The sequence below is a fragment of the Phaethon aethereus genome (assembly GCF_964289735.1).
Source record: "Phaethon aethereus genome assembly, chromosome: 17".
NCBI classification, from domain to species: domain Eukaryota; kingdom Metazoa; phylum Chordata; class Aves; order Phaethontiformes; family Phaethontidae; genus Phaethon; species Phaethon aethereus.
Genome location: NC_138593.1, coordinates 15,613,644 through 15,630,870, shown reverse-complemented (window position 1 = coordinate 15,630,870; position 17,227 = coordinate 15,613,644). Strand labels below are relative to the sequence as shown.

Below are 17,227 nucleotides of genomic sequence, written 5' to 3'. Positions count from 1 at the left end.
CGTGCAGTGCAAGAATGGGTAAATGTTTGTCAGATCAATGCTGCACCCAAAAAACATTGTCATTTATATCACAGCTCAAATGACAGCCTTTAGGGCCACATAGGTAGATATGTATACAGTGCATCAATACATACATATATACGTGAATTATATATAAGTATATATAATAACTCTGTTTCAGATATCTGTTATTTCAATGAAGGTAGAAAAAAATTTCCCTTCACCTTCTTATTTTGCAGCTGGTCAAGAAAACGAGGAGGGACCCTGTCCAGCACAACCCATGTCACTCCATAACGAGCATAGTGTGCGGGGCAAGACCAGGCTAGCGCGGCGCGCAGCGGTGCCGCGTAGGTCTCCACTGGCAGCGCAGGGTATAGAACAGCAGGATTCAGCGTGCTGGAGTTTGACCTGCTGGGACTGATTTGACTCTCTGTCCCAGCATGTCCCACTGCACACCACAGACCTGTGCAAGCCTGCCCTGCTCCTGTCGCTAATATTCAGCATCCTCTGCAATGCCGGCTGTTCTTTCCGTGAAGAAACTGAGGGTACATAAGAGCGACGTGCTGACACTGGGCAAGGTGAAACAACTATTGTTTAATCATTTAGATTCCTTTTGAGACCACTCAGGGGGAGAGCAGCAGCTTTTCTTAGTCTGTTTTTTTGTTCCCCCCAGCATTTTTTTGTGGCATATTTTTCTTTTTTTTTTAATTCATTTAGGTAAGGTGGTTTTGGTGATTTTCTGTTTCTTCTTTCTTCTCCCTCATGCAGTTGTTCTATGAGCATGTTGGTTGATAGATTTATCTGTCTGTCCATCTACCTCTCTTTTTCTCTCTATTTTTCTATATGTTTTGTTTTTCTTAAATGCAGTTTGTTGCTTCTGTTTTCTTCCAGTATTGTCTAAAGGTTTCTCCAGCTAACTGCTTCTGTTGGCTGTTTCCCAGTTGGTGGGTCCCTCATTAAAAGGGCTTGCACCAGTGGTCTGTAACTACAGGGAGAAGCTGGTGCGTCTCCTGGGGCTGAGGCTGATGGTGGGCTCCCGGGTGGGAGGTGAGTGCCAGCTGAGATGTTGATTTGGCAGATGAAGGAGCTGTGGAGGCAAGGAACAGACTGCACTTGCAGGCAGGATGAACACAAGAGTGGCAGGGTCTTTGCAGAGACCTTAAAGAGACCAAAAAAACTGATGCAAAGGAGGAGGGACAGCAAGAGATGGGGCTAGGAGGACTTCTGGATAGAGACTTCCATGATGGGGGAGACTGGACACTTGTGACTTTGGGCAGCATGGGAAATGACCTTCTTCTGCCTGCTGATCTGTGTTAGCACATTGGCATAGACCCTTCATAGCCAAGGAAGGGGACTCAACCCTGTGAAAGGAGGTTTCAGCCAGACCTGAACAAAGCATTGGGAGCAGGAGGAAGCGGCTGGTGCTGGTCATCACAGGTCCCCTCCTGTGCAGGGTGGAGGGACATACCTGCTGACCTGGCTATGACACAGGAGATTTGTAGGTTGCCAGTGACCTGGATATTGGATGTTCTGGAGATGCTGCTGAGGCTTTTTTGGCCTTCAGACTGTTATGCCTTGTTGCAAATCGGTATGGACACAATGCTGCTGCCAAGGGTACCTATAAGAAAGCAAGAATGACTGTAGGACTGCAAGGGTGAGACAAAAAGATTTAGAAGCCCAGATATTGTTATCGTCAGTCCTGCAAGGGAAACCAGAAAGACTTGGGTAGGAAAGGACTCACCCCATGAGTTAACACTTAGTTGGTGTCACAGGCAATGCTCATATGACATGTGTCCCTCTGTGATGAGCAAGGACAGCTGGGCAAGGAGGGGTTCCACCTGACAAAGTGGGGGCAAGAGCATTTTTACCAACAGACTTACCAAGCTGGGTTTAAAGGAGGAGGGGTTTAAACTGGGTATGTTGTAGGATGGTGACAACAGCTGGTAGTTGAGTAAAAGAATGGAAGTTCAAGTGGTAAATACCTGTGACAGGGGGCTGGGTATGAGAAAGCCCTTGAAGCACCTGGGAAATATAATGTAGGGCCAAAGGGGACCCATATCATGCAAACACATCAGAAGCAAAAAGCCAGATCTCCATGTGTGGACATCAAACTGTGATATTAGTGGAATAAGTGATGTGCAGTGGGAAGGCTTGCTGTAGTGGGCAGATATGGGCAGTTAAGGAAAGAGAGGCAGCGAAGAGGAGGGGAATGTGCTTTGTTTGAGGAGGTGTATAGAACTTCTACGTAAGGGGTGACAGGCTGGGTGAGACCCTGCTTGTCAGGCTCAGAGGAGAGGCCACTAAGGGTGACATTGTGGTGGGGGTGTGCCACAGGCCACTGTATATAGACAACATCTCCTTCAAACAACTCGAGAAGGTCTCCAGATTGCAGATCCTCACTCTTTTCAGTGACTTTAGTCTTTCTCATATCTGCTGGAAGGGCAATGGAGCAGAAGATGAATCAAGTGGTGTCTGGAGGGTGTCTGGGACAACTTCTTAATACAACTTCTTGGATGCACAAATGAGAGAGAATGCCCTCCTATATGTGCTACTCAAACAAGGAAGAGCTGACTGGAGATGTAATGATCATATCAGTGTTGTTTGCAGTGACCACAAGACAGGAGAGGTCTGGGAAGGAGAGCAGACTTCATTTTTTTTCAGGAAACTGGTAGGTGGGATCCCATGGGTGGGAGCTCTAAAGGGTAAAGTTGGTCAGGAAAACTGGCAGGTGTTTAAGGACAACTTCCCCCAAGCATGAGAACAATTCTTTCCAACATTCAAGAAAGTCAGATTAGTTTGGCTGAAGAGAGAACTCCTGACTAAGCTCCAACATAAGACACATAGAGGATGTGGAAGGGGTGGGAAAGGCTACACAGGAGGAATACAGGAGCATTGTTTGAGCATGCAGGTATCTTGTTAGGAAAGCCAAAGCTCATCTTGAATTGAAAGCGCCGAGGGATGTCAAGCATTACCATTAAAAGGGAAAGAATAAACAAGGGGTGCGTGAGTACACTGTTGAATGGGATGGGTAATTTAGTGACAGGGGATGCATATGAGGCTGAGGATATCAATGTCTCCTTTGCATCTGTTTCCATTGACAAGATCACCCGGGTCTTTGTGCTTAAGGAAGGGTTTCCAGGAGAACAACTGTCAGTAGCAGATGGGGATCAAGTCTGACCTGAATCTCTTGAGAAATCTCAACCTCAGTCTGTGGGACAAAGCAGGACGTATCTAGGGTGCTCAGAGAGCTGGCTAATGGCAATGCCAGACCACTCTCTACCTTCTTTAAAAGATGAAAAAGATCAAAAGAGGTCCCCAACAACTGTAGAAAGCCTACTGTCACAGTCAGTTTCAGAAAAGAGGACAAATAAGAACCTGGGAACTGCAGGCTGCATCAGACTCACTTTGGTCCCTGGGATGAGTGAAGCAGGGCATGTAGAAGGTGGCAGGGGCTGGTGAAGCTTGCACCAGCTGCTTTAACCTCTGAGCCGAGCTATATCTTCAAGAACTCACATCAGGGACATGGGGGAGGACTGAAGAAGGGCAGCGTGGAGACAGAGGTAAGAGGGGGTAAATGGCGTCACTGGCTCAGCCTGGCTTTGATATCAGAAAGAATAAAGAACAAAGTACAAAGCCTTCAGTTTATAAGTACATATGATATCTCTAGGTGGTGAAAAAGAACCATCTGGGATTTGTCAGAAACAAATCATTTCCAATCAGACCAATTTTTTTGACAGTAACTGGCCCAGTGGATAAAGAGAAGCAATAGATGTGAAATATATTGACTTTAAGGGTTTTAACACAGTGCAACAGGATGTTCTCTGAGAAACTAGGGAAATATAGTCTAGATTTCTCAAGAGGATGGGGGTGCAAGTAGGTGAAGGGCTGTTCTCAGAGAGTTCCGACAAGCTCTCTGTCAAACTAGGAGGGCTGTTCAGATAGGTCTGTCCCAGGACTGATCCTCTTTTGAGTTTTGATTCCCAATTTACAGGACAGAATTGAGAGGATGCTTCCAACCCTGTGAATAATGAATTCATCCCAGCTGGAATGAATGGCAGAATCAAAACTGGAGTGGCCATGATAAAATGCAGAAATGGTCTGAAAACAGTTACCTAAAGGGGGGCTATGGAGAGGATGGAGCCAAACTCTTTCCAGAGGTGCACAATGAGGATTAAGATACAATGGGGTTGCAATTGGGAAAATTCCCGTTGAATATAAGGAAAATATTCTTCGCTTTCAGGACCAGGGAGGTGGGGAGGATCTCCATCCCCGGAGACTGTCAAAACACATCTGGGTGAGGCACTGAGAAACCTGGTCCACGTTTTGAGTTAGCCCTGCTTGGAGCAGAACAGTTGACACCTCCAGAAGTCCTTTGCAACCTAAATCTTTCTACCAGTCTATGACGATGGTTTAGCTGGTTGTTTGCCAATATCAGCCATTCCAAGCCAAAGTACTGACTGAAGTTCTGAGAAGCTCAAGGGAGAAAGAGAAGATGGGATGTGCAAGAGACAAAGAAAGTTCAGAGAAGCTGAGAGGAAACACCAGTGCGTCTGAAAAGGGACAATCCTTCAGTCCAAGCAGGCTGGCTGCAGGTTTAAATTTCCCTCCCAGCGGCTGTGATCCTGGTCACTGCTCTTTAACCAGCCTTATAGAACATGTCTAAATAGCACCCCTCATTTGGAATGGCTGACTGTAAATGAATTTGTTAACCCATTAGGAGACATTTTCTAGGCCGTTGTTCCTGGTTTTCACACCTGTGACTCTTTTAAGCTCTTTGGCCTATTTGTATGACAAATATAATGAAGTTTTTTGAAGATGCCCAGCTGTAGCCCTAGATTCCTCTCCTCTCAGGCTGTATGTGGCTGGATAGGAAAAATTCTCTTCCCAGTCCTGCTTCTCCCTGGAATTAAGCAACGAAATGATCAGCAATGGACAGGTATCTTTCAGGTATCGTCTTCTTTTTTTCACAGTGCCCAGGATTCTTTACCTGGACAACATAAGAGGAGAGAGGGTTCCTCAATGGGCAGGACCACAGGCTGCAGGTGGGGTTGGGAAGGCTTCCTGGGGAGCTCCTTTGGACACAGGACTTTGTGAGGTGACATCGCTTGTGAGGTGGCCTCTCCGCAAGGTGACCTCAGCAGGTAGGTTGGAGAAACGCAGATTCAACCAAAGACAGCACTTGGCTTTGGGCTATGGAGCATGAGAGGAGCCCTGGAGATGGGATGAGTGGGCTGAGGGGGAGGTAGGATGTGGTGGGTGAGCCCTGTGCTCATTGCATCACACATGGCAAATTGTGTGGGCAGCCAGACCTGCTCCTTCCAGTGGAAATTCCTGGTCAGATCTCAAAGGGCTCCCTAGGTCACAGGGACACCCTGCACTGCAGGACGTCCCACCTTTTAGTAGCAAGATTGGACAGCAATGCCCAAGTCTATGGGATCTGTGATGTCACTGAGATGATGTCAGAGTCAGGCTGCCTGTGATCTCATTGACCTCCCATGTGGAGGGCCGATGCAAAGGAGCAAACACTCTGATATGTCCTCCCAAGAGGCAAATAGCCTTGGTCCCTCCAGGAACCCATCCCTCCCTCCCATCCCGCACATAAGCCTCCAGGTAGCCATCGTAAACTGCCTGCCCACCAATTAACAAATCCCTATTGAATGTCTTTGCTCTTCTCTCCTGCATTTGGCTAAAAGGACAACAGGTAGTGAATTCTCCAAGGTCTCAAGTCAAGTCCTGGCTGATGGCTTATCTCCATTTCCCTCCCCAACTTAACAGCGGTGAGGTAAACCCTTGACTCATACAGCCTCTCCCACATCCTCGGGGAGCAGCGGAGATGCAGCACCACTCCACCGCCAGCCTGGCCCAAGGACAGCTTGTGCGACATGCCCCTCGCCGGGGCTCCCAAAGACAGCTCAGCCGGGCCGGCATACAGCGGCGCTCGTTTCCGAACTGCAGATTACAAAAGGCTCTTAGGAAGGTTTTGCTACGGGAGTTTTTCTAAAGCTTTTGTATTCTGCTGGAATAGTGCTTTTCTCAGAGTCCCCCCTTGCCCCCCCAAAAAAGAAAGGAAAGGTCAGGCCAAGCCTCTGCATGGATGAAATCCCTGAAAGAGCCCGTTTCATTGTGCAGCTCAAATGCTGCATTTGCCTGACTAAGACACGGCCGCTCCTGCCGGCCTTTTGCACCGGTCCCAGGAGCTTACAGTGGATGGCCACCAACGGCAGGTGCTGTAAGCGAGCCCGAGGTCCTCGAAGGGAGCATTTCACTAGGGCTGCGGATCAGCGGACACCTCCTTTGACTTAATTGCTTAATTAATACTCTGCGCAGGCATCCGGCAGCATGAAAGCAAGCAGGTGTGAGGTTGTGAGCCGCCCTGCGGAGCTACTTCCCATTAACATTCACTTGGCTTTCTGCAGCGGGAAGCAAAAGAGCAGGGCAGATAAAGCGTAATTAAAGGGCCATTCATTCAAATGCTACATTTCCATCTCCTCCAGTGCTATCATCAGGAAGGCGCTGGCCTGGTGCGGGGTGCCAGCGATTTGATTAAATTTTCAGCCGTGCCCGCTCGGATGCGCTGGCAGGGACCGGGTCTGGGAACGATCCTGACCTGGGCGGCTGGGGCTCGAGGTGTCCCAGTCAGTGCCGGGACTGGGACAGCGTGGGAGCAGCCTCCTCCAAAGCAGCCACAGAGGAGGAATCAGGGAGCTTGGAAAGGCAGTGTGAGTTCAGAGGGGGAAGCCCAAGACGATTTTGTTCATTGGTGGACAAAAGCTGTAGCTGGGCTTCATCCCTAGTGAGATTAGTGCTGGCGAGAGGAGTCACGACAGCAGCCCGGCTGCGCACGGGCTCTTCTCCCGAGCCGCGACGGGCGGCAGGAGCTGCCCAGCTCTCCCGCGGCCGCCTGCTCAGCGCAGGGTCCTGTGTGGGGATGGGGAGGGGCACCCCGTCTCTGCACAGAGCTTCGCAGGGATGCCCGGGGGGCTGATAAACTAAGGGAGCGCACACGGGGTTTGTCTCCGTTGCTGACTTACACTATATTATACGCACCCCGCCAGCCTGGCAGAGGGAGGGGGGCACAACCCCCCCATCCTCCACGGGGCACAGAAGGGGCTGGCTGCTGGCCCACGCTGTCATGCCCCTGAAGCCAGTTCACGCTGGCTGCTGGCCCGTTTTCACCTCTCGCGAGCAAGCTCCAGAAATGGCTGCTGGTTGCTGTTGCTGAAGTAACTGTGGCCACCACAGTGTCCTGGTGGCATCAGGCCCTGGGTTGCTGGAAAGCAAGTCTGAATTTCTCTGGAGCTGATCTCCCGGGGCATGTTCACGCTGACTGTGTGCCATGCCTTTTTTCAGGTGTGATGGCTTTTGCTCAGGGTCACAGCCTAGCAGACATCTTTGCTGACACAGCTGGCAACTGCCCGTGAATCTCGCCAGCTATCAAATCAGAAAGAGGTCCAAAAGCAAGCAAGCACCTGCCTGACTCTGTCAGGAGGGAGCAGAGCTGCAGTTGTTGATGTTTTCTGCTGAATAAAAGACACCGTGGGAGTTTTTCTACCTACAGAACATATTTTCCCACCTACAGGCTACATTGCAGAGATGCAGGCAATGACACATTGCTCCCTGGAGTCCCTGCTGCTCCAGGAGAAGGAGCCCCATGCAGAGCTGGGTGAGCAGGAAGTGCCCTGCTGGCTTCTACCCTGCTGTCATCCCCAAGAGAGACAATTTCTGCTTGGAGGTGGCAGCGAGGCACTGGGTCTCTTCCCTGGAGATGTCTGCCATGGGAAAATGCTGGCTGTCCTTTCCCTTCCCCACCTCCTGGGGACCAGAGTGTCCCAGAACTGCCAGGGGACCATCTGCACGTGCAGGCTTCCAGAAGGAGATGGGCAGCTTTCTTCTCCCTACTCATGGAGGTAGCTCTTGTGAGCCAGAACCCCAACTAAAACTGACGGGACTGGGGGTCCCCTGCCAGCAGCAAGAAAAATCAACCTCTTTCTTGGTAGAGGCCAAGACACTGTACTGCTTGCCCTAACGCTCTCAAAAGGGGCTCAGAATGGGGCAGAATTTGAGGAGCACAGGAAAAAACCCAAAACACTCCTTCTTAAATAACCATCTGGTAGTGCAATGTAGAGTAGAGGAAAAAGGATGTGTGTGCCTGTGGGCAGGCAACCTCCAAAAGTTGCCTGTGTATTTTGTGCCGAAAATACTACCTTCTGCATCGGTGGCCCTACTGTATGTCCCTGTCAGCTGCAGAAAGGCTGACTTCCAGCATGGCCTCAACAGGCTGCCTAGAAGCAGCCAGGAGCCCTTTCCCTGGGTGGGACAGCATGAGACTCCATACAACCGTCTGCAGGACAGGGGCAGGGAGTGGTTCTCACAGGTCCAAAAGGAAAAGCAGAGAGAGCATGGAAATACTGAGTCAGAAAGCCAGGGAGAATAAGCTGACTATAAGAAATACAGTGGAATTAGAAGAAAATCGGGAAATGTTTGAATAAAAAATACAAAGAAAATAATACCTTCCAAAATATTTCATTTTATCAGAATCGTATGGACTTTTTTTCCCCGAACGTATTTTCCACTGATTCTTTGCCTCATGAAACCTTGTTTAGTCGTGCCTGTCCAGCGTGGGAGTGCTGGATGGACGGCGGAGATTTTCTGGGAGCTACAAAGGTGTTGTGGCCCGCAGCAGCATGGGCTGTCCCGCTCTCTGCTCCACAGATCACCCTCAAAGGGAGGCATAAAACAAACGGGCGCTGTCTGAGGCCCCGGCTGCCCGCCTGCAGCGGCGGGGGGTTTCCACGGGTGTTTGCAGATCCGCAAGTTACGTCTTTTCACACGCACGCACAAATGCACACAGACATCAAACACTCCCAAAGACCCGTCAGGCAGCTTTGCAGGCGCTTTCATCACCGTCTAGGACTGGGAAAGCCAGTTGCTGTAAAATGAGAAGAAAACAAATCAAAACCTTTGAAGGAAGAGGGGAGGAGGCAGCAAGACGGAGGGCGGCAGCCCACGCAAGTGGCATCTCAGGGCTCCCATCACCTCTTGCCTGCAGAAGTGGCCTCTTGCAGCAAAGCAGGAGGTTGTGCCTTGCTTTCGGAGGCGCTGAGGGAATAGGTATCCTGGGGCTAGACAGGGGGAACTGGCTCATCCCTCACTTGTGGTCACACATTCGTTGATGACGTCATTTTGGTGGTGATCAGCAAGGTGCTTGGATGGCTCCCGCACCGTGCCAGTTGCAGCACCCATTGCAGGGAAACACTTCTCGTGTCCCCTCCCATGTCCCTCAGTCCAAGTGAGGGAAGATCTCGGAACCTGACTGCAGAGGACGGTGTCCTGTGAAGCCAGCGAGCAGCTACATGTGCAGGGGCACTTTACGCTTTGCAAAGGCTAGCCAGCTTCCAGGAAAGGCTTGGGCTCATTTATCTGAAAGTCATGCCAAGGGGTATTCGCCCTTACCAGTCCTCGTTGTGGTAGGTGTTGTTCAAGAACATTGCCAGGATCAGCTGGCGCCTCAAAGCACTTCTGAGAGAGAAAAGAAGAAAGGTGCAGAGAGGAATGGGGCCATTTTCAAAAGCATCTCACTCCCATTGCTCTAGGTGAAAAGCTTTATTGATGGTCTCACATCTAGCAGGCCAGTGCCCTGCAGAGCCCTTGGAGCATAGACAAAATATGTGGTGTGGGGTCGAGATGGTGGAGAGTCTGGCTGTCATCTCCAGAGCTAGCTGAACTTCTGCCAGACATCACTAGTTCTCTTGTGTCCAGCTCACACTCAAAGCAGCTGGCTTCTCTCCAGGTCTCTTCTCTGCTAAATTCTTCAGTCTTGGAAGTGTAATGTTGACAAACATCCCCTGGTGCTGGTATAGAAGGAAGTTGATGAAGCCTCATTGGGTAGTTGTGAGCTCAGAGCTGCATGAAATCCCCAGGCCTGTGACCCAGCTGCACAGTGCTCGTGGCCATGTTTGCTCCTCACTGGATGGGCAAACAGCACACACACATTTCTGCTCCCTCCTTTGTTGCCTCTGGCTCTGAGGCAGCAGGTGAGCACAATCAAAACCCTCTCTTGTGCTTGGGAGCGGGTGGGGATCAACTCTCAGGTGTATATCCAGATGGTGACCTCCACCAGTGCCTCCTGATTCACAGACCTGAATGCTAGGCAAGTTGGTAACAGGTAGCAGAGAGAAAATGTCCTTCCTCTCCCTCCTCAGCTCTTCCAGCTCCCCAGCCCTGCCCTTGAATATCACAAGAGCCTCCTTTTGTCCCCACCGCCTTCTCCACCAACTCTGCTTTGCCTCCTCCATTGCCCCCATGCAAACCCAGCAGAACAGTATAGACACTGCATAGACCTGGGACCTGCCATGCCAGTCCTGCAACCCACCTTGGGGCAAGGGAAATTTTCTGCTTGGATTCCTCGAGGAGTCGACATCTCCATAAGCAAGCCAGGGGCAAAGATGGACTTGGTGGCTTGAAGCATGGAGATCAGTTTGGTGAATGGCAGAGGATACCAGGAATTTACCAACGACCTAGTACAAAGTGACAGACAGGAGAGAAACTGCTAGCCCAGCTCTGGAAGCTGCATGGCCATGGCAGCAGGGCAGGCTCCCCCACTGAAGAGCAGGTATGTGAGATGGGAGAGCATTGGTCTGGCTTTACTTTACAGCTTCCAGGCCCCCAGCCAGCTCTGGAGCCCAGGCGAGACCTGCATTGAGTCCTAACCCCGCTATCCCTGCACACCCAACTGCCCTCCTGCCTGCTTGGCATGTACTCAAAGCTGGGAGAGGCCTCACTACCCCAGTGATGGCCATGCACCGTTCCTTCCTCTGCCAGTAATATTTGGAGCAAACAAGTACCACATCTTTACAAATGCCCTGTCTTCAGGAAGGAGAGAACTGGGTACATGGGATGCTCTTTCCTCCTGTTTCTAAGTCCAGCTGCATCGTATTGATTGAAGCCATGACCCTCCCGCCCCGAACACCACTTATAATAAATGCACAAGTGCTTCAAGTGTAAACATATTCCCTCAAAGACCAAAGCTCTCAACTTCCTCAAGTGATCCCCAAATAAAAAGCAGAGCAATAATGGGATGGATGAGTTTGCATCAGGCACAGTCAGCTTCGTAATGAACACCTAGGGAAGCATGAGCATGTTAAACAGGGCTTGCTTACGCTATATGGGGTCACTATTACATGCCCTTCATTATCAGAAACTTGTAACAGGCAGATGCCTCTGCCTAGTGTGAATTAAGAAAAAAAAGACATGACATTTATGCTTCTCACGGCACTATCATTTGCTACCTAAAGAAGCATTCTTTCAGCAAGAACTTATAAAAATAATGAGCAGGTGACTCTCCTTGCAATTTCTTGACATTTATTCTGCATGTCCTTAACTGCCTCATTTCCAAGAGCACTGATAGTAGCACTCAGATGCTCCGAGCAGGTATATTGCCGAAGCTTTTCTTCCCAGGATCAGACATCCCATGGAAACACTCCAAGAATTAATCTGAATGGGCCAAAGATTTCTGTATTGTCTGCAGACCACTAGAAACCTGCGGTGGCTCTGAGCCACTCTGCAGAGCCACTGGTATGTACCACATGTAAATAAGCTCAGCCCCAAACTCTGGGAGGTGCCTGGATTTCCTCAAACTCAGCGTTCCAAAATGTCTGTGAGCACCAAACGTACTGAGTCTAGCCAGGAGGGAAAGGCTAATGCCAGAGCCATTTGAGGGATTTAGTTGTGAAAAAGTGACTTGATTTTAAAGCCTGGGTTTTTGGCAACATTTAGGTATGGTTTGGCAGAGCATTGTATTGTAGATGGCCAAGCCAGAGAACCTCCAGCTCCATCATTCTCTTTCTAGACCCACTACCAACACTCAACACAGTTTGGCAACTGCGTGGCTTCCAGGTCCTGTCTTTGCTCTTGTGGCCATCACTGACACAAGACCTTAACCACTGGCAATGCGCTATTGCTTTGCCCACAGTGTCCCTAGGGCCTTCCTCTTGTCTTTAATTGGAGTCAGAAGTCACCCAACTCGTTCAACTGACCTCAAGGGGAACTCTTGGTCTAGACTGTCCTCTTCAGACACCCTACTGCCCTGCTCACCGGCGCTTCATTCCATCTCCCTCCCCACAAGCACTTGCCCTGGACTACTTGTTGGATTACACATCAGGTGATGTCTCCAAATTCACTGGCAATTGCTCCCTAGGCACTGACTTGTGTTCCTGGTGCCAAATTTGTTTTAATAGGATTCTTCCTGGTGGTGGAATCAGCTGAGATCCCTGTTGAGGTCAATGAATCTCTACTGCTGTTATACACAGAGAAGTCACCCTAAAATATAGCCACCCAAGCCCCAGAAGGTGCAAACTCTAAAGTACTTTCCAGCCTGCAGGACTGCCAAGGCTCTTTGCCAGGTGGATGCATTAAACTCTCCAGCCCAAGAATTCACCCCAAGACATTGTCCAGCAAGGGCTGACTCACCATCAGATACCCTACAACACCTTCCCATGAAAGCCTGGGCCACCCTCATCCCTGCTTCAAGCTCACTAAAACCCACTCCACCATGATGGCTTATCCTAAATCTTACTGCTCCCTGAACTCAGTCTCTGAAGCTTTCCCATCCTGCTCCCCCAGGAGAGCTCAGATCCAAATCCTCTGTGGTCAGCCTACTGCTGTCCACCCTCTGCTAGCTTCAAACTCATGTTCCGTACTGTTGTCCCTGAGTGCTCGCGCTCAGTTTTGTCCCAAAACACATCTGCTAGATAATCATAACCTACTTGCTGAATTCTGTCTTTAAACTGCAGCCTTTAAACTGCCCTCGAGTGCTCGTGCCAGGCTGTTCCTCACAGACTGCTTTTTCATTTTTATAAAAAAATAAAAAGCCCTCCCCACTCCAACAAGTTTATTTCCATTCCTCTGAGTGAGAAGAGCTACAGCAGCCTCGGCGCAGACCTGGCCTAAGGGGGAGAGAAAGCTGGAGGAGGAAATGGAACATGGTAAGAAATAGGAGGAAAGGAGGAGATAGACTTGTCAGCCTGAAAGCTGAATCAGCGACAAAACAGCAGAGGAACTGGAAATAGGGAAATACATATTAAAAGGAGGGAAAACACGAAGGAAAGCAAAGGGGGAACAAAGTAATCTAAGTAATCTGTGAAATATTTGTAAAAAAGATCAACTGATCATGATGGAAATTTAGAAAATAATACAAGAAATTAAGAAATAAAAATAACAAAACACGAAGCAGTCCTTTGCAGTTGACAATCATAAGGTATCTTGACTTCGTTTTTTTCTGAAATTTGTTTTCTAGAGGCCAGGGTTTATCCTTTCAAGCACATTTGTTCCTGCTTCTGGAGTGGCTTCAGTGCTCAAAGCTTTCTATTTCTACAGTAAACACTGACAATATCACATCCTCCTCCTTCTACCCTTCCTATACTGTGTGGGCATAAGAGGAAAAAATGGTGCAGCTTCAGGGGATTTTTGCTGTAATATACTAGATGATGAGGAAAAACAGCAATGAAAATGTTCCGTGTTGATCCTCTCTTGGGCCTCCACAGATGCGGCAGGTGTTTGGTTTTAGAAATTATGGATTTCCCTTTCTCTCCTCATCCCTCGGACAAATAGTACAGGGTGGTCGGTGTACTCATGTGTGCACACCCCTGGAGTGAGGTGGATCTGCCAGTCCTTCCAAGCTCTGGCAGGGTGCTGGTCACTCCTCCAGTTTGCATCAGAATTTCCAAACTTACTATATGCTTGTAGAAATGAAATGGCCCTCCAGTGCTTACAGAACTGTTTTTTGCCAAGTTCAACATTATCCTGAATATTTAATTAGTATTTAGGACAGTAGGATTAGTAGGATCACTTTGCTGTGGCATCTACTTCTAGGGCTTGCACAGAGATGGAAGATGCAAAGATTTTGATGGGTAAATACCATTTTTCTTTGCTACTTACCCAGAATTCCAAAGGGTTTTCTATTTCCCCTGTGAAAGCTCAGGCAACCTGAGAGCTCAATAATTATGAAAAAGAAAAATTCCTAAAAAATTAGGAAACTGACTTAAAATTTTTTAGATTTTTTTTTCAGAGACTGTTCCAAATATTCTTGAGTTTTACAGATTTTTTTTTTTCTTCTGTCCTCTTTTCCTCCTTCTTTTCCTGCGACTGAGCCCTGCTGCCGCGATAAAACATAAAGCAACTCCCCAGTAGCCACAAACATTTGTAAATTTAACTCCAAGCTGTTTGGACTATTTGTAGGGCTTGTGTTGACCCTCCTGATGGCAGCAACCACAGCCCCTGAAGCAGAAAATGAGCAGTGTGTCTGCACCACGCACCAGCTGGGGACTGGTTTCTGCGTAAGCCCGCGGAGGTCCTGAGTCCATCTGGGATGACGAGGCCAGAACGTAAAAGCTTCCTATTTGGAGACCATCCTGGATACTGCTCAGCTCCCCTCTCGCCTGACTGATGGTTGCTTCTTGCTACATCTAAGAAGTCACCTAAGTGCAGGAGCTGGGGCCTAGGCCTATATTTACATATTAATTTAAATTAATATTGGTTCAATTAGCTTCAAACATAAAGGGTTGGGTTTTTCTCCCTGTCGTTTCATGAATTTTCAATTATGTTTCCAAGTGGCACAATTTGCCCACAACTCAGTTAACTGCTGGAAGGCACCTGGGACAAGGTAGTTGGTGCTTCTTTCTCCTGAACTGCACAGCAAAGAGCCCGTTACGGCCACAGCTCAGACTCGCGCAAGAGGAAACCCTTCCCGCGCCTGCCGTGCCAGCCTTGGGTGGTGACGCCAGCAAGGGTGCCAGCCGCCGAGCGCGGCTCTTCCCGAGGAGCCTGAGGGCCACCCCGCAGAGCAGGACAGCCCGGCGGAGGGGACGTGTCACCGCGGCGCCTCATGCTGTCCCCTGCCGACCCACTGCTCTGCTCTCGCTGTCGTCTCAGCCCAGCGAGGTGCCCCCCTCCCCTGCGCCTGTGGTCTTCGTGGCTGGATGGGCACGAGCTCTCCATGTCCGACAAACGATGGCAGCGGTAGCGCCAGCTTTTCTTGGCTTTGACTCTTCCGGCAGGTCTCTGCTCCCAGCACCAAGCCGTCAGGTGCCAGCTGTCCAGAGGGCCTCAAAATCCTGTGGTCGGCTGGAGGCAATGCTTGCTTTCGCGCGTTTGAGGCTCTGCCTTTGCCTCCTGCCACCAGGACATTTGACGGTGGGGTCTTCAGGGTTTTAATCCTTGCTCTGCAGACCAAACCCCCAGAAGTTTTAGAAGAGGGGTGGGATACAGCTGGCATCCCTTGACTCCAGTCTCTGGAACGGCCCCAAACCCACCGCTGTTCCTGCTATGTGCTCTGTATGCTGCTGGAGATGCTGGGTGACCTCAGCTGCTTTCAGGTTGGCCGGGTTGTTCATCCTCAGAGCAAGCCTGGTCCCTGCTTCTCCCCTGCTCAGGATGTCGCATCTGGTCAGACTTGCGGTGCAGAATCCATTTCCAGTGCAGGGCTGGTGCCTGGCGAAGCCGAGGAGCCAAGCAGGGAAAAGCAGGCTACTTTCCCAGCTGGGAATCCCGTTTCACAAGGCATCCCTGAGATGCAAAGGGGAAAATGCAGGTATCCGATCCATCGCCAGTAGAAATGATAGCACAGGATAAGCCTTTAGACAGTGGAGTGTGCAGAGACATTGTCCTGCTGGGCACCATGGGGAGAGACAAGCCTCTGGTGGGAGAAGGTTCAAAATCACATACCTGCACATACCTGGTGAGCCCAGAGCAGTTTCCACTCTCCCTCCACTGCACCGGAGTGACCATGCTGTACTGGGAGCTGCTCTTCCATGGAAAGGTGATCAGCTGTTGTAGATAAATTAAGTCCATTAATCCCTGAGATGTCTCCAGTCTTTATCTCAAGATGGCATGTTGTAAATGCGTACAAACTGCATCCTCACTGAACTTCTCTTTGGTAGTACCAGGGGCGATGCTGCCAGTGGGGCGCAGATGCCCGGTGTGACAATGGCCCGGTTGCTGTGACCCAGAGAGGACACGCTGTGAGGCACTATGAGCCAGCATGTGAACGGCACATGGCACAGTAACACGCTTTGCATCGCTGCATGTGACGTGCGATTGTGGTTCAGTGTAGAGAGTTGGTAGCTACAGATTAGAATAAGATTATTGGTGATGACTTTTTTTTTACATATGGTTTTCTTTATGCTGGAGGGCTGTGGGGAAAGGCCTCGCTAAGTCTGACTTATCCTCTGCACAGCTGTTTGCACCGATGTGCTGCTTCTGCCACTTGGTGTCTCCATGGCAGTTCGTTCTGCCCAGAGCATCCTCCTTCCCACACTGCAGCTTCAACTGAAGTGAGTAGAGCCTCCCGTTGAGCCTTCACTGTTTTCATGCCCTTACTACACTCCCATGGGCTTCAGCTCCAGCTGTACTCTGGGTGCACTGGGTCTTGGGTGTATTCTGCAACCTGACTCTGAAAGGAATTGGCAGGAGATACCCCGTGCTGGGTTGCGGATGCTCACGCTGAGTTGGATAACCTCTTGTCTCTTGCTTTGGTGACTGGCAGTCTCTTCAACTAAGTTTGCCGTGATTTCTCAGTGATGCTTTACTAGGTTATGAATGGCTACTTCAAATAACACAATTACTGAATGCTTTGGATTAGACCAGTCAGCTTTTGGGGGGTGGTGGTGAGTTATGTTCTGGTTTAAAAATCAGGTGAAAGCAGCAAAGAGTAATTATGACAGAGAAAAGGTAAGTAAGACTGCTTTTCCTAGCCAAATTCCTATACTCGTTTCTCTTTCCTGAAGCAGCCGAGAGCTCTCTAGAGGAATCACAATTCCTTGTTAAAACAAACATGTTGACTTTGGCTATTCCTTGCCCAGCCATGGGGAGTGTCCTGAGCCTGCAGTCCCTCCTAGGCACCACAGCCTTGCAGGAAAGTTGTTTTCTGCCCTAAGGATTCTCAGCATGGGCTGTCTCTGGGGATCAAAAGAGCAGTAGAAACATGGGTGATGGTGCTATGCTGAGAATGGGTTGCCACCAGGAGCCCTGGGGTGCTACCAGCTCCAGTGCCCTTCCCAAAGGCAGGGAGGGCTTTTGGCAGCCTGCAGCAGTACAATCTCCTCGGCTTCTCTCTCCCGGCTTGCTTGCTTCCTCTCTGGACTGCTGCACGGGAAAGGTACCTGTGCAAAGCTAAGAAGTCCCGTTGACTCTCTGCTCAAAACTTCAATGAAAGAGGCTTCATCTTTCCACT

General features: G+C 49.7%; 1 protein-coding gene across 1 annotated transcript in view; it reads left to right on the top strand.

The window, feature by feature from the left end:
• Positions 1-512: 512 nt before the first annotated feature.
• The window catches only part of RTN4R (reticulon 4 receptor), a gene marked incomplete at its 5' end in the record, with an annotated part of 116,268 nt that continues 99,553 nt past the window's right edge, over positions 513-17,227 (top strand). Inside the window, 2 exon segments of the mRNA XM_082007762.1 lie at positions 513-578; positions 942-1,047. Of these exon segments, the coding sequence (XP_081863888.1) occupies positions 513-578; positions 942-1,047 (172 nt within the window).